This window comes from Chondrus crispus, genomic scaffold (genome assembly GCF_000350225.1).
Source record: "Chondrus crispus Stackhouse genomic scaffold, scaffold_390, whole genome shotgun sequence".
Taxonomy (NCBI): domain Eukaryota; phylum Rhodophyta; class Florideophyceae; order Gigartinales; family Gigartinaceae; genus Chondrus; species Chondrus crispus.
Genome location: NW_005179284.1, coordinates 11,827 through 32,793, shown reverse-complemented (window position 1 = coordinate 32,793; position 20,967 = coordinate 11,827). Strand labels below are relative to the sequence as shown.

At 49.9% G+C, this 20,967-nt stretch overlaps 1 protein-coding gene across 1 annotated transcript; it reads right to left on the bottom strand.

Annotated features, from left to right (window-relative positions):
• Positions 1-16,913: 16,913 nt before the first annotated feature.
• CHC_T00001045001 (hypothetical protein) lies at positions 16,914-17,810 on the bottom strand. The gene is made up of 3 exons (XM_005718304.1): positions 17,367-17,810; positions 17,176-17,297; positions 16,914-17,076 (listed from the first exon to the last, which is right to left on the bottom strand). The coding sequence occupies exons 1-3, from the start codon at positions 17,808-17,810 to the stop codon at positions 16,914-16,916; spliced, it is 729 nt and encodes a 242-aa protein (XP_005718361.1).
• Between the last annotated feature and the right edge of the window lie 3,157 nt (positions 17,811-20,967).

Below are 20,967 nucleotides of genomic sequence, written 5' to 3'. Positions count from 1 at the left end.
GTGTTGTGTGTTAGGGGGAGACTACTTACACTGCTGGTATCAATGTGATCTTGGTTTTCACAGACCTCCCCAGGTGGTGTGCATTCTTCTGTAAGGTCAGGCTCGTCCATTAATTCCGTGCTAGAGCACATGAACCAACTCTTCTCTGGGAAATCATTCTCAATTACGCGGAGATGTCTTGCCATTACAGGAGCCTTTGTGTCTCTCAGCCAAACTTTGTACTGACTGTTCTCCAGACATGTTACAATGATTCCTTCCTTGGATTTTGAGTCCAATTTAGTGCCCTTATTCTTTGGGACGTGTACCCAAGCCCTGCTGCCAAATACACGGATGTGATCAACCCGTGGTTTCTTTCCAGTGAGCATTTCGTAAGAGGTTGTGGAATCATTTCTTGGGCAAAGGAAACGGTTACGGATATCAGCTGCAGCGGCAACAGCTTCTGCCCAAAAGGGCTTTGGCAATCCTGAATGGCGCAGCATTGCCCTCGCACTCTCCATCAAAGAGCGGTTTGCTCTCTCAGCCATTCCGTTGACTTCAGGACAGTATGACGGGTTTTCTGGACGTTCGATACCGTGTTCTCTGAGATAACCATCACAGCCAATATACTCCCCACCACCATCACACTGCAAAGTCTTAATTTTGCAGTCATACTTGCGCTCAAACCATGGACGGAAAAGCCGGAGCTTGTCGAGAACATCTGACTTCTTCGCTATCGGAAATACTGTAATGTACCCTGAGTACTCGTCAATAAATGTTACGTAGTACTCTGCACCTCCAAGTGACTTCACGGCCATTCTTCCACTAACATCGCTGTGTATCACTTCTCCTCTTGATTTTGAGCAGAATTCTTTCCTTCGCAACACTAGCTTGTGCTGTTTTCCTTCAAGACACCCCGCACAGTCATTTGGTTCCCTGATGTTGGAGCTAAGGTCCAACCCCGTGACAGCTCCTTTTTTCGCGAGCTGTTCAATGCTCGGAATGTGCGCATGCCCTAGTCTGTGATGCCAAAGCTCTTTCATCTTATTCGCAACCATAGCAACCTTGATACTTGGTTTCTTCAGTACGGCAGAAACAATATAGAGTCCTCCACTCCGTATCCCTTGCATTTCAATGCAGTCTTGATTCCACACTTCACAAGAGCTTCGATTGAAAGTCAGAGTGTAGCCATCCCTGCATAGAGCTGAGCAAGAGATGAGGTTCGCCTTCAGTTCCGGGACAAACAACACGTTCCTCAGTTCTATTGTACGAGTCACAGTACTTCCACTTCCAACTGATACATCAAGGACCATTGTACCGCAGTGTGTCGCTCTGACACAGTCTCCGTTGCCAAGTACAATCATCTTTTCCGATATCGCCTTCATATCGGTAAGCCAATCAGCACAATTGACCATGTTGTCCGATGCTCCAGAGTCTACCAGGAGTTGTATAGCATCACCTTTGTTCTTTCTAACGGCCATCAGCATGGTCGCATGATTTGCGTGTCCTTCAAACACAGAGTCCTGGGTATTGGCACTTCTCTTTCCATTTTTGTGATCACGGGCAAAGTGACCCGTCTTCCCACACTCCCAGCATTTGCGTCTATCTTTATCCTTAAACGCCCTCCTTGGAAAGGAGTTAAACTTTCCTCTAAACTGTTTCTGTCCCGAAGCAGTTAGTGCAATAGTTGAGTCGATCGGCCTCTTACCTGTAACATCCTTTGCCGTGGACGCCCACATTTGTTCTTCGTACTCCTGTAAGAGAGTCGAAGAGACGAGTTCCCAGGATACAGTGGTGTCTTTCGACTGCAGTACTGTCACCACATGCCCAAACGACGATCTTGACTTGTCTCCAAACGAAGCAAGAAACGTTGCTATTTTCATGTCCGGTGCGATCTCAGTACCCATAGCAGAGAGCTGATTAAAAATGTCCTCGAACCCGGCTACATATTCAGACATGATCTGTCCTTTGTACTCCATGCGCGCTAGCTTCGTGTGAAGTTGCACCTTTGTAACTAGGTTTGACACTGCATATCTCTCCTTCAAAACTTTCCACATTTTAAAAGGATTGTCTTTCACAGGCAACACCAACCTCAAGGGTTTGTTTCCGAGTCCCTGAATAATTGTGGCCTTAGCTCTTGCGATCGACAGTCTGTCTGCTTGAGAAACGGAAGTCATATCTTCAGCGTTGACCATATCTGTCAGTACAGGAGACAGAACATCCTTGGCCTCCAACGCGGCTTCAGTGCGCGCCGACCAAATGTGAAAATCCTCGCCCACTTCTCCTTCGAACTTGAATATCTTCTTTGTCTCTTCCATTGTTACTAGTCAGCAAACAAGAAAACGAACAATCCAAACTCCGGCAGAGCAACAGCTCTTAGAACAACAAACAGAAGCGGATTCAGGCAATCAGGTATGGCACTGGGCCCATAACCACTTGCACAGTGGATGTCAAAATGTTTCTTTTTACTGGCCGATACTTCTTTTTGTTGTATGTTCTATCTTACCTTGTCCTTATGTACCGTTGTCTCGTGCCTCCCTTGAGTACCGGGAGAACATTGTTCAAGATAGCATTCCATGTCCCTCTCTCCCAGTAAATAATTTCAACATCACTCTCCAATTATTTTTCTTTGGTTGACAACTTGCTCTCCGCAGCGCAGGTTGTCCACAGACATTAAATCTATACTACTTCGTGATACGCCAAATGAAAGAGAGCACACATTACAATTCGAATCGCATACCAGCGACAGCATCGCGTTGCGAGTGATGAACCAATTCCATTGGAATACCAGTTTGACATTGGTACCTTCCGTACACGCGGCGAAATATCGTATGGACGAGAGCTCGCCAGTCTGGATGTTACTCCGTGGCGCGGACAAATGCGTCCGTATGATACGGCTTTGTGTTGGACACGACCGATACTTCGGGCTGAATTTCGTTACTTGAGGAAATCCTCACGATACCAATTCTTTCAGGCCATTCGCTTTGAGCGACGATGCCGTTCGAGATACGGATATTTAGTTCCGTACCAGAATGTCGAAATCGAGCGAATTCATCCGCGAAGCTTGCGGGGTAGGTATCTGGCGCTGCCAGGGATGTGGTCCAATCTGGAAGTTCCTCGTGGCTGTTACGTCGAGTTACCACCGTGTGTTTCCTATGTAGGATCTCATCTGATTAACGACCCGAACTCGGGGTACTGGAACGTCTTCTGTGCGGAGTGGTGTGCCCGCGTCGCGGCATATATCCTCTGGGAGGTTTATGATACCGGACGACTCTGGCATATTCCATCATTGTTGGTACAATCGATCCTTGCGATGGATTTATCACTCCCTCTGGGATCATATGCCAACTTGGAGGAGTTACACCGTCTTGTACGGGTTATTCGCGACCATCCGTGGGACACTGTTCCAGTTTCTCAGAGCAGGAGAGGTAATCAACAGACACTCGACCGGTCTCCGGGGCGTAGAACTCCATCGTCAGGAGATTTCATCCTTTATGACCCTTTTGAGGAAAAGGTGATGACTCCAGGGGAGTACGAAGCATACCAGGCTGTGCCTAGGATAATCCCAGACGGGCTCCCGATGGGCTTCGTCTTCTCTGACGATTATGAAGCTCCACTTGAGGAGGATGATCCAACGGTGGACAACGAGCCTCAGTATGAGGAATATCCGGCCTCAGGCGGTGACGATCAACAAATCGCAAATGCGAGTGCAATCCCACCCAGCGTACCTGGTCCAGTCAACGTTCCTCCACGGGGTGAAATATCCGTTCAGACGGGTGAGTACCGCGCTCTGACGAACTTTCTCCGAGGTCTCGGTGTTATCGTTCCAAACGGATCAAAGATCGAAGCGCTGCGCGCTATGGCGAACTCACACTATGAGGAGAGTCCCGCGCCAGCGGACGGATCCGTAGGATACAATGGTGGAGCAGCTGCCGGGGGCAGTGCTCATGGAGGTACTCATTAGTGTCAGAGTTAACTCCGTGATGACGGTATTGTGTCATCGGTATTATCTCGCTTGCAGCGATAGTCAGACCTTCAATAAATTAAAGATCTTCCGTTTATAACGGTATTGTGCCAATATAGTTCTGCTTGACCTTCTTCAGTTCTTCGTAACTTCTTGCCTCTACTAGAGAGAATTTTCCCTTCTTGAGGGTAGTACTGTCTTCTTCGTTGCCGATATATATCTCTTCCTAGAGTCCATCGGTTCCACCAATACTTCTCTTGTTAGAGTTCATTACTTGATGAGTACACTTCCTCTTCTTAGAGTCCGTATACTTCGCCATAACTTCCTCTTCTTAGAGTCTATTAGCTTCATAAATAAACTTCTCTTATTGAGTCACTTCATCTTCACGATCTTGTTTCCAGTAACTGGTCATTCTTCGCCTTTTCGAAATAACTTCTTCCTGAACCATATCCACGTTGTGGTAAGTTCCCATTGATGGGTATCAACCGATTCGAGCGCGGCCCAACGACGTTGGTAGTCCTGTCCGCGTGCGGCGGTGATACTCAATTACCTTTGAACGAGGGAGATGATCGATCTGCTCGAGAGTATCGTCCCCAGAGGGGTAACCATACCAACGAACACGGTATAATAATCTCCCTTGCGGGTTATGTTCGTGTGACACGAGGTGATCGACAACAAACTCTTGTGAGTAAACTTCCGCTCTTTCGGTTATACTTCGTGCGTCCACGAGCGGCTCCGATCGAGAGAGTATTCTCGTTCGAGATGGTCGGCTTCCGCGATGTTCGAGCGGTAAATTATCTCCGAGATTAGTTCGGGAATCATTGTTCCTCATGCAGGAATTTTGCTTACGTAGTGATTCCGCAATCCGCAATCGCTGCAGGTAATTCGGCGGCGATGTGCCAATCCACGATGTGGGCAAAGGTTCCACCAAGTGGCGGTTTCGCGAATGCGACGGAGCTCCTGTCTCTCGCGAGATGGGAGGTATCCAACCTTGGAGTTGCCCATTGTTAGCAGTTGAGAGTGTGTGTTCAGTAGTTTACTTGTCTACCTCTCCGCACTTCACTGCGGCGAGGCAATTTATACTGTTATGAATCCTTGAGCATCTATATGCATCAAAGTAACACCTACATTATCTAGCACCGAATTGGTGGCATCCCAAATTCGGGTGCATCCCGATTGAGGACGCACAGCAGTTGTTACTGCTTTTGACACTCCCTCTCGTCCTCAAGTGTCTGCATCGCGGAGGCCCATGTCCTTGGCGAAGTGACTGTGCTTCTGTGAGTTCAGGGACTTTGTCATGATGTCGGCGACCATCTCAGTGGTCGGAATGTACATCAGCTTGATGGTCCCATGTCGCACATGATCACGCAGAAAGTGATATTTGACGTCGATGTGCTTGGAGCGATCGTTACAAACGTCATTCTTTGCCAGTTCGAGTGCACCTTGGTTGTCGCCCCGAATGAGTACTTCAGTGCCGGTAGATGAATTGTTTCCAAACTCTGCAAGCATTCTGCGCAGCCATATGGCTTCGCGAACTGCATAAGACATTGAAATGTACTCGGCTTCGAGTGTGGATTGCGCAACCACATCTTGCTTCTTACTGCGCCAGGAGACGGCTCCCCCAGCACTAAGATACACAAATCCGCTGACAGATTTACGCTCAATGCGGTCGGCGGCAAAATCAGAGTCTGTGTAATCGAGAAGTTCCGCTTCTTGTTCATTGTTTCGGCTGTAGACGATGCCCAGTGCCCTTGTCCTTTTGAGGTAGCGCAGTACATGCTTGGCCGCTTGCCAGTGTATCATCAATGGGTCCTCCATAAAACGTGAAAGGAATGATGTAGCGAAAGCGACATCGGGGCGAGTCGTGTTTGCCAGATGAAGTATTGCGCCGACGAGTTCACGGTATGGGACAAATTGCATGCGGCGGTACTCCCCCTCTTCGCGAGACCTCAGTAAGGAAGGAGAGTCCAAAACCATTCCGGGAGGGATCGGGACGTTTGCCGCCCGGCAGTTCGACATACCAAACTTTGCAATCAGTTGGTCAATCATCAAGGCACTGTGAATTTTCAAGGTTCCGAGCTCGAGACTGCGTTCGATGATGATTCCCAAGAACTTCGATACGTCTTGCTCCACTGGAATGGAAACGTGAGCTGCGATGCGGTCGGCAAAGACTTGTAGTTCTTGTAGTGTCGGACCGGCAAGTAGCATGTCGTCGACGTATACGAGAAAGTAGATGACTGTGTTGCTGGAGTGAAGCATGTATAGACTGGAATCAGATTTCGATTTGGTGAAGCCCAAGGTAGTAAGAAGGCGGTCTACTACTTGGTGCCAAGCTCGAGATGCTTGCTTGAGGCCGTACAGTGCTTTGAGCAGACGATAGACCCATGTGGACCGAGTAGGGTCGATGAAACCTTGTGGTTGCTGCATGTAGATTGTCTCATCGAGTTCACCGTTTAGGAAAGCAGCTTTAACATCCAACTGCAATAGAGCCAATGCCTCTTTTGTCGCCAGAGCCAGAACGAAACGTAGCGTGGAGTATTTGGCAACTGGAGCGAAGGTTTCATTGTAGTCGATACCATGCTTCTGAGTGAAACCTTTCGCGACCAAACGCGCGCGCCGACGAGCAAGACGACCTGTGGCGTCCAACTTGTTCATGTACACCCATTTGTTCTTGATTGGTTTGGTGTTGGGAGGGCGCGATTCAAGAACCCAGGTACCATTGCGATTGAGTTCATCGATCTCCGTCTGCATGGCATCTTGCCATTCGCGTGCATGAGGGCCTTTGACGGCCTCGCTATAGGTGGTTGGCACCGCAGGATCATCGTTGCCAAGACGAACATTCAACGCGATGGCAGTGAGGTCAGTGTAGCGAATCGGCTGTTTGGATACTCGTCCAGAGCGGGTCGTATTGGGTAAATAGGTGAGATCGTCCTGATTGACAGGTGCACTGGTCGTGGGAGCAGAAGCATCCTGCTCATTGTGGCGGTTATCGTCGTTGTCGTTGGAGGGATCGACAGAGTCGTTCGGGTCATCACAATTACCAGTAGTATCAGACATACTGTTTTCATCCGTCTCAAATAGTGGAGGAGAATCGGCTTCATCGTTGTCCAGGTGGAAAGCATCGCCGAGCTTTGAATTGGGATGGGCATCGGGAGGAATATAACGTTTTGACTCATCGAACGTGACGTCGCGTGATGTAACGACTTTCTGTTCATCTGGTATGTAGATTTTGTAGCTGTTCCCGTTGGCGTATCCCACCAGTACCCCAGTCTTTGCACGCGTAGTAAACTTTCCAGAGCGTCGGGGTTTCGGGATGTGTACGTAGGAAACGGCACCGAATGTGCGAAAGTGGGAGAGATCAGGACGCTCTCCAATAATGACTTCATACGGGGTCTTTGAAGGATCGTTGCAGGCGGTCGTGAACAACCGGTTGCGGATGTAGTTGGCTGTGTTCATAGCCTCAGCCCACAAACGCTGGTGCCCCTCGATGTGGGACACTCCTTGCATGAGTGTGCGAGCCATGTCCATGAGCGTGCGGTTGAGGCGTTCAGCCTTGCCGTTTGATTCAGGGGAATAAGGTGCACTGCGTTCATGGAGGATACCCTTGTCAGCGAGCCATTTCTGAAAGGATCCAGACAGGAATTCTTTCCCGTTGTCCGTTCGAAGTCGGCGGACGCTAATGCGCTTGACATTCCCGCGGAATATTGTTTCCAACTCGAGGATCATGTGCTTGACGCAGTCCGCAGTTTGCTTCTTCGACTTCATGAAGCGAACGAGTGACAGTCCGCTGGAGTCATCTTACAGCGGGATACAGTAGCTCGAACCGTTCAGGGAAGGTTCACGAACCGGTCCGATGATATCTGCGTGGACCAGGTCCAACGGTTTTGAATTGTCAGAGGTCGAGGGTGGACGTGAATCGCGTGTGGACTTACCTTTCTTGCACGGTTCACATGTAGAGAGATGGGGACAATTCTTGATGCCGATGCCCTTGACGATTGGTATGGTCTTTTCGATGACGCTTTGGCTCGCATGTCCGAGGCGGGCGTGCCATAGATCTTGTTCCTCACATTTCGTGAGCAGAGCGAGGTCTTCGTCAGGAAGCATGTCGATTTCATACAACCCATCGGACCGCTCGATGCCCTTAAGAAATGTTCCCGCGTTTCCAGTGCGGGTGACAACGCAGATTCCGTGTCCATCAGAACCTGTATCGAAGCTAACGCGGAAGCCGGCACGGCGGAGCTTGCTGACCGAAATGAGGTTGCACATCAGATTTGGGATGAACAAAGTGTCCTGCATGCGTATGAGTGTCGAAGTTCCATCGAACTGTGCACGCCCTTGAATAGTGCCGACACCTTTAACGCACGTCTGGGTTCCGTTTCCAAGTGACACAGAGGCCTCAGTTTGACTGGTGCTTAAATCCTTGAAGAACTTCTCGTTGTTAGACATGTTTGCGGTAGCCCCAGAATCTAGGAACCACTTGTTCTTCAGGCATTTGGTAGTACCAGAGCGTGACGTGAGGCAAGTAGCGATAAAAGTGATATAGCTTGATCCAGCATGTTCCGAGTTGTCGTCGTTGTCTTTTCGATGATCGTTGGAACGACGGAGCTGACGGTAGTGGGAGCGAGGATTTCGACGGTTTCGGTACTTTTCGTTTTGGCCGCGGTAGCGAGTGTCGGGGCGGTACTGTGGGCTCTCAGGGTTGTGGTAGCATTCCGACTTGCGATGCCCCTTTCGGCCGCAGTGATGGCATTTTTGGTCATAGTGAGCAGCCAGAGCGGTGGAGTCATCTGCATCGGGAGGCTGTAGCGACATTTCATGTGTAACTAGCATGCCTATTGCAACTTCACGTTCGTGTTGCATGGCGCGGATGACTTGGACAGGTACCTTGAAATCTTCTGTCAACCCGCGAAGCATGGCTCGTTTCTTTTCACTGTCTGAGACAGTATGTCCAACGCCGGACAGTTTGCTTTCGAGCTCCCGTAGGCGGTTAACGTACTGGATGATCTTCTCCGTAGGTTTCATTTTGAGACATTGATATTGCTCGAGGTGTGTATCAATGGATGCTTCCGAGATGGCCTGGTATGTTTTCTTCAGTTTGTTCCATATCTCTGTCGGGTCGCGAAGGTCAATGACGCCAGCATTACAGGAGTCATCAATAGTGAGAAGAATGTTGCTCAACGCCGAATCGCGACGGCGGATGTACTTGAGCTTCTCAGTGGGGTCTTCAGGCTCAGTTTCAGTCCCATTGACAATGACCCAGAGACCTTTGCCGCGGAGGACCAACTCGACCTTGCGCGACCAACGGTAATAGTTCGTAGAGTTAAGACGCTCAATGTGGAAGCGACTGGTATCCACAGTGTCCAGAGAGTCTGTCATTGTGGTACTGACGGTCGGTAGCACGGCGGAGCGGAGACCAAGCAGCGTAGCACAGGAGGTGTTACTGGGCCCATAACCTGTTAGCAGTTGAGAGTGTGTGTTCAGTAGTTTACTTGTCTACCTCTCCGCACTTCACTGCGGCGAGGCAATTTATACTGTTATGAATCCTTGAGCATCTATATGCATCAAAGTAACACCTACATTATCTAGCACCGAATTGGTGGCATCCCAAATTCGGGTGCATCCCGATTGAGGACGCACAGCAGTTGTTACTGCTTTTGACACCCATGTTGAATGGTATCTTCATACGAGCGGTTCGGCTGCTCATGGTTGAGAGATGAACCTGTCACAGGTATGCGCAATTCCGATGCATGTTCGGGCTTCTCGCTCAGCGAATATCGATCCGTTCGAACCGGTGAGGCGCTCCGCAAAAGCGGGCGTCCCATAGAGTTACGATTCCACGATTGTGGTGTGGTCGACGTAGGCAGCTGTTCGCTATGCGAGGGTGAAGTCGGGGTTACATTCGACTTGTTCGATAGAAACCGTGTTGACGGAGTTGGTCGCTTGCTGCGCTCATGCAAAGCGTCATGAACCACGGAGTAGGGAGGCGTTTCCGTGCCCTGCACGTGACTTGCGTGCGATGGAAGGCCCAATTTATCTGTGTATACGGCGAGTTGATTCGACCTATTTTGGGCTGAAATATCCGTCCCACTGACGGGCTGTACAGACCCGGCATGTGCGGTGCGCTGCTGCGAAATTCGCAGAGAGCGGCGCTGCGGTTGCAGGATCTTTCCCTGAAAGGGATGTTCATCATGGCCAATTGTGAAGGGGAGCATAAAGGCGACAGAAGAGAGCGCGGGCTTCATGCTGACGTGCGACGTTGGTGCGAACGAGATAGATGTAACGTCCAGTGGGGCGGGAGGTGCGGTGGGTCGGTTGGGGGATGGTGGTGAGGTGTTTCATGTCAGACCGCACAGGACAGTCTGTCCTTCAGGATAGACTTATAACTAGCGAGCGACGACGAGTAAACGAGGAGGGCATCGGTCTTCTGTTCACACAGGTTATGGGCACCTTTTGCTACCTTGCATAATTCAACCTTCCCCGCTTCACGATCGCAACCCACCACGACAAGAACAAACCGATCCCTCCCAACGCGGAGGAGCCCCAGGCTAACCCCATCTCAGCCCCTCACCTACATCCCTCCACCGACAAATCCTACGACATCAACACAAAACACGACAAACCAAACGACAAACTACACAACAAACTACACGACAAATCACACTACATCTCACATCACAAACAACACTCACCAGGACATACGCACCATGGAAAAACGCCCCGACATCCCCCGCCTCGAACCGACGAACTACGGGCCGTGGATCGTGGCCACTCGAGCAGCAGCACACACGATCAACGCCATCGAACACATCATCAGCAACCCCACTCCCCCACAAGACCCCACCGATCTAGCAACATTCAACCGCAACAAGAACTACCTACTCGGCAAGCTGATCACGTCCATACCAGCCCACATAGCCAACCTCATACTCACCCCCACAAGCGATCCAACTCCTTACGATCTCATACAGGCAGTCACTTCTCACTTGGACACAACCAATGCTTCAGACCACAAATATCTAAAGCAGCTAGCCGAGCAGACACACTTTCTGCCCGGTATGACTCTTGATCAGTACATCAAGGCCCATGAGCAGATCAGAACCAGAATGATCGCAGCACGGTTCCCAGCAATAGCCGACCCCAAAACAACTGTAGAGTTCCTCATCGACGGCCTGCGGTTCAAACTCGCCACGGCCGCGATTGGCAGCCAACTCATTGCCCTGGACCCCAACGACACAAAAGACTTTGTGCACAAGTTCAATCGAATGGACCTCTACCGGCAAGCGTCACAACCACGCACCTCTCAAATACACGGCGACGCCGGAGGCTCAAATTTTTTCAGAAATCCAGCCTCGGCCTCTCAACGCTACAACCCTTTCCACCGCCGGAACCTCCCCGTACCATCCAATCCATGCAGATTCCACATGTCATGAGGCGTCTCCCACCCCCGACACACCGACGCCGAGTGCAATCACGCAGCACACCCCCGCCATCGTACCCGTCAACCCGTACGCACCAAGCCGTACCAGACGGCACGGGGCGCTCAACGTCAAGACGATTACACAAACGACTCGGATATGGAGCTGGACGACACAACCGATCACAGCCTGCACCAGGACTACTGTACGTACATCCTCGACTCGGGCGCCCACCCAACACACATGGCCAACCTCGCCTCCATACAGACACCACATCCCATACAGCACAAAACAAAAACCGCAACTAACCAAATCGTTAAATGCACGCACGCCGGACAGACGACGATCAAGACGAATAAGGGACATGCACTCAAGATCCCCGCTGTTGTATCCCCAGACATAACGAGCAACCTCCTGTCGGTGCGATCCATCACCAAGATCAGAGGCAACGTCCTCTTCACGCCCAACGCTGCATACATACTCGACAAGCGCTCCCGTGGAACTATCCTAGGCACAGCCCCATGGGACCCCGCCATCAACGCGTATGCATGGAAGAGAACAAAGAACGCACAGGCAAGGGGCGCACGCACGATCCACGCCCCGAAACACAGATCCAAAACACCCACGCCGTCGTCAAAACACAGTTCACAAACCCCTTCAAAAACCCCTGCCAATCCGCGCCTCATCGCGACTCGAGCCCCTCCTCCCACTACCACAAAAAGGAAATCCATTACACCATTACCTGTAAGCTCAATACCGGCACCCTCCATCGCACCGATTCCCTGTAAGGCCACAGACAAGATCTTACACCACTGGCATTTAAAGCTCAACCATGCCCCCTACGCAAAATACAAGACATCGCCAAATCGAGGAAGCTACAAGGCCTTCCACCCGCTCTCGCCGCCACCCAAAACCGACTGTCATGCTCCGCATGTGCACACGCGAAGCAACGACCCGCACGCCATTCTCCCACTCAACACCACTATGACACGGGCGACTATCTAAGTTCTGACACATGCGGCCCTATCCATCCTCCATCCAACCACGGCAACCACCATTTCCTAACGTACATAGATGCGGCTTCCAGATACGTCATGCTGTATTTTCTCAAATCCCGAAGCGAAGTAGGAATCATCATGCCGCAATTCTTCGCGCTGCTGAAGCAACGCAACCGCCTTCCTCGAACCTACCGCACTGACAACGCACGCGAATTTAAATCCAACCACGCGCTGCACACCTACGCCTCCCTCGGTATCAAGTACGAGAATAATACCCCGCATCAGCCTCAGGAAAATTCTATCGCCGAGAGAATTAATCAAACTCTCATGAACGCCGCCAGAGCCAATCTCCACCACGCCAACCTAACGGACGCCTATTGGGAGGACGCAGTACGCGATGCGGCTTATAAATACAACATCATACCTCATCGGGCCACCGGACAAGCCCCATACACACTATGGCACAAACAGAAAGCACAGCCGAAGCAGCTCCTCATCTTCGGACAATTAGGCACAATACCTATATACGGCACAAAACGCAAACTAGACACACGCAGCCGAGCAGTACGACACATGTACTCCAACAGCCCCCACTCGATCACAGTGCAAGATACACACACAAGCAAGTACCACATCGCACGCACGCAAGACTTCCGTCCGTACACAAAAACACATGACCCTACAGTGACCACAACAGCCGTCCTCCGCACTTCACCAGCAGCAACACGCGGAACCGGACTACAACTCACCACACCCGACCCCCGTACCAGACAAGAAGCCAGAACCTACCCTGACGCTGCCGAATGGGAACATGCACACGACACAGAGCTCGATAAGCTAGACGCAACAGGAACCATCAAATGGATACCAGACCGACAGATCCCCATACATGAGAAGCTCATACCACTCACAATGACATTCAGGTACATTCGGGATCACACCAGTACAGTAACTGACCGCAAGGCGCGCTGCGCAGCACGCGGCGACCGCATGACCCCGGGGACACATTACGACCCCGAACAAGTCACCACCTACATGGCGGACAAGACTACAGTACGTCTACTCCTCTCCATCGCAGCCACGCACAAATGGCCCCTAGAACACCTAGACATCAGCTCCGCCTATCTCCACGAGAAATTCCCTCAACCGAAACCGGTATACATCAAGCAGCACCCCCGGTTCAACGGCACCCTCAAACATCCATGCAAAGCAGGTCTACTCATGCGCAATATCTATGGCACACCTCAGGCAGCACGTATTTACCACGACGGACTTTCCAAGCACCTAATCGCGCATGGTTACCAGCCCACTCAGGCAGACCCCTGCCTCCTCTACAAAAAATCCAAACGCGGCCTCATTCTAGTCGCAATCAATATGGACGATTTCCTTTCAGCTGCATCTTCTCAAGAGCTACACGACGAGCTCCACGCCACTCTCGCAGCCAAATACACCATCAAACGTCTCGGCTTCCCTGCCAGGTATCTCAAATGGCACATCCAACGCCTCACAGATGGCTCCATACACATCTCGCAACCCAACGTCGCCAAAACTATCCTCACAAAAACAGGCATGGTGTCCTCCAATCCAAAGCGAACACCGCTACCCCCTAAAGCAACCTTCACGTACGCGCAAGACGACCCCCTTTTAGAACAGCACCAATCCTTTCTCTTCCGCCAAACAATCGGAGACCTCAGATACTTAGCCGACAGCACCAGGCCCGATATCCACCCCGCGGTCAGCATGCTAGCCTCAGTCATGCACAAACCGGCTCGAACACACAAGAACCACCTCCACTGGCTCCCTCGGTACCTCAGCGGTACAGCAAACCACGGAATACTGTTCAAAGCCAAGGCTCCCAACGCCTCTCCAAGCCTCCGCACATACAGCGACTCGGATTTCGCCAACGACCACGCACGCCGATCCCGAACCGGAGCAGTACACATGTTCCACGACGCGCCGATCAGCTGGACTTCAGCTCGGCAATCCGTAGTAGCCGACTCCACCTGTGAGGCGGAATACCTCGCGGCCAGGGGGAGCACGAACCCACCCCCCTTCTAGTAGACAACAAGGCAACAATCCTCGTGGCACAGAACTCGGCGCCCACCAAACGTCGAAAGTTCATCGATGTGAAACATCACCTCATACACAACCACATTCAACGAGGAAACATCAAAATCCCACACATCCCCTCCGAGGACAACGTCGCCGACTACTTCACAAAGCCACTCGGCCCACAACGCACGAAAACTCTCCTCAACAAGCTCAGCTTCGTCGACCCAAAACCCCTATTGGCGAACCCGGGGACTGTCAGACCGCACAATCACATTCGCCAATAGTCATTTTGCAGTCTCAGACCGCACAGGACAGTCTGTCCTTCAGGATAGACTTATAACTAGCGAGCGACGACGAGTAAACGAGGAGGTATCGGTCTTCTGTTCACACATGTTGAGTAGGACAGTACTGAACATGAATATTACCCCTCGCAACTTCGTCAACGACGAAGTGGAATCGGATGTCTACGTGTTTGGCTCGTCTCTCACCTGACGACCAGCGCAGAGCACCCAAGTTATCTTCAAACACCACGGTCGGGCCAGTGCGGAGCATGTTCAGTTCAGCCAACATCATTCTGACCCACTTTGTCTGCTTCATGCATTCAGATAAGGCTACGTACTCTGATTCTGTAGAAGATAAAGCCACACCTGTCTGTTTCCTGCTTTGCCAAATTACTGGCGTTCCATTGACAAATATAACGTTACTGCTTGTTGATTTGCGATCTGATCAATCCCCAGCCCAATCCGCATCTGAGTAAGCTTCCACTAACGGGAGCGCTGACTCCTTTTTCCATGAAAACTGCAGACTCATTGTGGATGTTCCCTTCAAATATCTCATAATCCTTTTTACATTTACCCAATCTTCTTGGGACGGATTTTCGCATTTCTGTGAGAGAATGGAGACAGCAGCTGAGATGTCTGGTCTTGTTCTGGTTGATAAGTACAGCAGGGATCCAATAGCTTCTCGGAATCGGCCGATACTAGGATCGGGCAAAAGATGAAAAATGTTTTCGTGTACTGTAGATGTACACAAAGGAGTTCGGACTGGTTTGCACTCTGACATTCCAAACTTTTCGAGCATTTGTTCGATGTGGTACTTCTGACGGAGAGAGACACCTTCACTGGTATACAGAAACTCAACCCCAAGAAATGATTTAGCAGTCCCAAGGTCTGTCATCTCAAATTCTTGAGAAAGCATGTGCTTGACGGCCGTCACTGCCTTCATGCAGATTCCGATTACCAGAACATCATCCACATAGACCAGGACATACACCGTACTGCCCTGGATTTTTATGACATAAAAACATTCATCTGCTCTGAGTTTTTCAAAGCCAAGCCGCTTCAGTGATCTATTCCAGGTTTTGTTCTATATCTTTGGGGCTCTCTTATATCCATACAGAGCCTTCAGCATTTTTAAAGCCTGGCCATTCTTGACCCCAAGGTCTAAACCTTGAGGGGGTCTGAGGTACATAGCTTCATCCTCATCAAATTTGCCATTCAAAAATGCTGACTTGACATCCATCTGGTGAATGAATACTCCTTTTCCACACATGATTGCGAGTGTCAGACGTACTGTAGCGAAGTCAACAACCGGTGCATATACATCTGCAACATGCCCCTCCTGGAAGCCTTTAGCAACAAGTCTTGCCTTGCGCTTGTCCACTGCTCCGTCGGCTTTGAGCTTCATTGTGAATATAATTTTTGAGTCTACTGCCTTAATGCCGCTCGGTAGCTGGGCAGTAGTCCATGAATCGTTCTTCTCTAAACAATCAATTTCCTCTTTCACTGCCGCAAGCCACTCTTGACTATCCTTCACAGTCCGAGCCTCGTCGAGAGTTTGTAGCACTGCCCACCCTCTATTCTCTGTGGCCAACAGCACTGAATCTTCTGCTGCTAACCCGTAACGTTAGGGAGCACTTCGAGTTCTAAGTGGGTATCTGCGTTCCCCATTTTGTTGGGAATTGGTCTCAGAAGCCGGGTGATAGGTGAGATTTTCCGCGTTGCTGTTTGCAGAAATTAACGGTACAGTCGAGCTGCCTTCGTTACCATCGGATATCTCCGGTGATTTATCGTCTTCTTCCTCGATATAATCGTACTCAATGCCATCCATCTTACTAATCCAAGTGTCAAGTAATCCTTTTTTATCTGTCACTTGATCCATTTCAGCGGCAGGGTATACAATCTCGTTGATTTTCACATGTCTCACATGGTAGACACGACCAGACTCTATGTCCCACACTCGATAGTTCCTATGAGGAAGGCTTCTCAGCAAAATGCATCTCCTTGATTTGGAGTCCAGCTTCTTTCTATTTGAATTAAAGCTCCATACCTCGCAGCCAAAGCATCGGAGATGTCCAACATAAGGGACTTTGCCGGTAAGAATATGTACTGGCGTCCTCCCATTGTTCGCGTTTGTTGCTGTAATGTTACGAATTGAGACAGCTGTGCACACCGCCTCTCCCCAAAATTTATCGGGTAGTCCAGCCTGAGCTAGCATTGCACGAGTCATCTACATGAGCGTCCTGTTGAGACGCTCGGCAACCCCATTTTGTTGGGGTGTGTATGGGGCGGAGGGTTCCCATTCAATACCTTGCTTTTCCAGGTATTCTACGAGTCCTTGATATTCTCCCCCATTATCCGAGTACAGTAGTTTCACTTTGCAATCAAACTTACTTTCGAACTTTGACTGAAAGTTCCTAAAGCAGCTTAACGACTCTGACTTGTGAGTCATCAAGCTTATATCCTTATAAGAGGAATGTGCATCACTGAACGTGATGAAGTAAACCTTTCCGCTCAAACTCTTCACGGGTAGAGGTCCACAGACATCGGTGAATATCACATCACCAGGTCCACTTTCTTTGTGAGAGCGTGACTTTAGAGTAAGTCGAGCCTGCTTTCCCTTGACACAGGGCACGCAATCCACGTCTACTTGGGCCGAATCGTTAAAGTTCATACCACAAACAGTTCCTCGTGTCGCCATGTCTTTCAGTGTTCGTTTGTATACGTGGCCAAAACGTCGGTGCCAAAGTTCCTCCCCTGATTTCGAGTGATCTATAACCACCAATTCACTGTCCCTCGAAGGGCTAATTTGCATCACATAGAGGCCACCTTTTAGTTTGCCAATACACATAACTTCATTACCGAGACGAATTTCACAGCGACCATCCCCAAAGTGAGTTGTGTATCCATCCATGTCCAGCGCAGCACATGAGACGAGATTTGTATCCAGGTCGGGTATATAAAGCACGCGCTTCAGAACTAGTAACTTCCGTTCATGCTCGTGTTCTAAAGTCGGTATCGTTACCGTTCCCATTCTTTCTGCGCGTATACGGTTGCCGTCTCCAAGGGCTATGGTTCTAGGTTCCACGCTCTCAATTTTGTCAAAGAGCCTTTTATCAGCCATCATGTGGCAGCTGGCGCCGGAGTCTATGACCATACCATTGCCCACCTCACTTCTCGTGTGATGGTACAGGGCTTTCTCATGACCCCCAGATCCAAACTGTAAACGTTTGGTTCCATCCTGGAATCGCTTCTGGGAGCGACATTCTCTCTTGTAGTGACCATACTTGCCACATCCATAGCACTGTACCTGTGCTTTGCTCTTCAGAGCTCTCTGCGGTATATGGTTAGACTCGGTCTCCACACCATTCGAGGCCATGGTCGAATTACTTTGTACACTGTACTCCTGCAAAAGGCGTGCTGTTGCCCTATCCCATGTAAGCTCATTGTCGGACATTGTCTGGAGAGCAGTTATGACGGCTCCAAAGGGGGACTCATTCGTTTTCCCAAAGCTCGCAAACAGAATAGCAATCTGCATAGATTCAGGCAGGGGACTTTCCATGACCTCAAGCTGATTGAAAATGGCCTCAAACCCATCCACGTATTCAGACATGGTGTTGCTTTTGTCGAATGTTTTCCGGTACAACTCTGTATGAAGCTGTACCCTAGTGGCCGTATTCTGCGTTGCATACCGGTCTTGCAATTTTTCATCCATCTTGTAGGGATTTTTCTTTTCACCTGCGACCGTCCGTAGAGGCTTGTCCCCCAGTGACTGCACCAGTAGCGACTTTGCCTTGAGTACTTGGGACTTCACCTCTGTACTCAGCTCCGGAAACGGGGTTTCTTCTAAAGGATCAGACGTGATGACATCTAACAGATTCTTTGACTCCAAAAGTGCTTCAAAACGAAGCGACCACAGGTTAAAGTCTTCGCCACGTTTAGCATTGAATTTATGCAAGCGCCTCGACAGTTGATCTTCTTCCGTATTGTCAAGCAGTCTGTTTCAGTAGATGCGCCAATAGTTGCACTTGAGCCAAGGAAGAATTTGGATCCTGTAGTAGCGATGCTACCACTCCTGAGACGAAGTGGTAATTTAGGATGCCTTTCTTCACAAGGCTACCTTTTTGGTTCATCAACTTGCTCTATACTACTCTTCTTATATACTGCTGAGCATATCCTCTATCGCCAGTCAACTACGGAACATATGCAGCAGTGTGACAACGGTAACTGGCATGGAAGTAATGCCAATCTGTTAAAGGATGATTTCTACTAGGCAGCAATGCTCAACAGTAAGACAATGATACATGTCCGACTTGTCACATTACCCCGGGATAGCCGAGATGTCTTTGACAAGCTTCAGTCAATTCTTACAGGAGCATCACCACGTTCAACATGTCGGTCCTTGCCTGTCGGTCCTTGCGCATATGCGTCCGTACTGTTCTCAATGCTACCCAAAAATCGCCACCCAAAAATCGAGCCCGGAGGATCGTGCGCCCATGCTGCGTTATTAGCTACCCAAGACCGAAACGACTGGCTTGTGATACTGTCACGGACACATCAACTGCATTCACGCACTGGTTCTACAGTTCATGGGTTCCGGTACTTGCGTGCCATCTTCCACACTTACTAAATAAATCTTCTTGTCAGTGCCTTTCAAATCTCATTATTGCATTACGCTGCTTGTATGTACCAAGATGAATTGGGCAGTCGTGAGAAGTCCAGGCAACAGTTGTGACTGGTCCGTTTATTTTCTATTCGAATGTGCATCTTGGATCACACACCGAGCTGCTGCAAACGTTTGACAAGAGCATAGAACTTGCCAAAACATCCTCTCATTCACATGCACCCTTCTTTTGACTTGCTTGAGAAAAGCGCATTCCAGTTTGTCTTCGTTGTTGATATGGACTATCACCAATAGGTTCCTTTGGCTACAAACCCCATTCGGGAGATGTGAACCAATCCTAACACAAAGGGCACACGGTTAATGCTGCGCTTCTTGTTCCATTTGCTCTCCAGTAGCATGCAAGCCAAGGTATCTGAAGAAGCGAACGAATTGGACGCCTCCCCAGTAGTTGTTTGCAAAGCGCAGAGCTATTATGGAACTATTCACGAGCGGTTTTGCTTTTCCATTAAACAGGTTAGCAATACCAAGCTCGAGCCCTTCCACTAATTAGAAGCGAGTATTGCTGGAAATTCCCATAAACACGCCCCAAGCAGCAGAATTCAGAATTACTGCTGGCAAGGGCCGTTCAGGCTGATGCGTTTTGTCCAGACGTTTCCTTCCTTCTATAAGAGCATAAGTTATGGCAGTACCAACAATACCCGCTACAAATCCTATGGCAGTGTATTGGATTCCTGCGTACACGAAGGATGCAGCTCGTTGAGACATGGAGAACTGTCGAAGTGCTGTGGATTGCTGGAACATGTTGGAAGGCAGGGTAGAAAGAAATCGAGCAAAAGCTGATCCACCTTTGGATGGAAGTGACAAAGTGGGTGCCAAGAGCCACACGAAGCCAGCTTCAATCACAGTTCCGACGATTAGATCTGAAGCTACGTATTCTAGCTCATGCACAATGTCGCTGCCACGCACTGCTATCTCGGAGGCAAGAGATGTTCTATTGCCAATGAGTTCTTGAACCATTAGTTTGAAGAAGAAGCCAGAGTCAGCCAGTGCCCTTGATCGATATGCAGGAATTGCCATCAAAAGCTTTAACATAGGATTCTTCAATGCTTTGTAGTAGTGTTTGAATGCTTGCTCAGTGAGTGATCCGAACGCCAGAGCCTGTTTCAAGTCGTCTGGTAGATGGTGTCCGTCGGAATTGTTACTTCCATTGCCGCCAGATCCACTACCGTTACTGGCGCCTCCGCCGAGTCCCTCGTTACCTCTACCTGTGCTGCTCTCCGTGGCGCTATTACTGACGGCTTTCGGGGTAGAGGAAGTATGTAATACATCTTCGATGTTGCGATTGAGGCCATCATTGGGAGTTGGCGTTGCTGAATCTGTGGCACTGCCATGAATTGTGCTGCGCGTCGAAAAACAAGCTTTTTTACGATCGGACGAGATTCGCAAACCGAAAAGCATCGTCGTGTAAGCGTAGCTTGGTTGAGGGATGTTGGGGAGAGACGAAACGGGCGAAGTGAAGATGGAACAAACGCAGCATGTGATGTACAGTCATTCGAGCGTACTCTGTGGTTTTGTTTGGTTGTCATTGTTAGATTCGAGAAATATACTGGTTTACCGGGGCTAGATAGTTACGGGGCGGGGTGGGGGGGGGGGGGGGGGG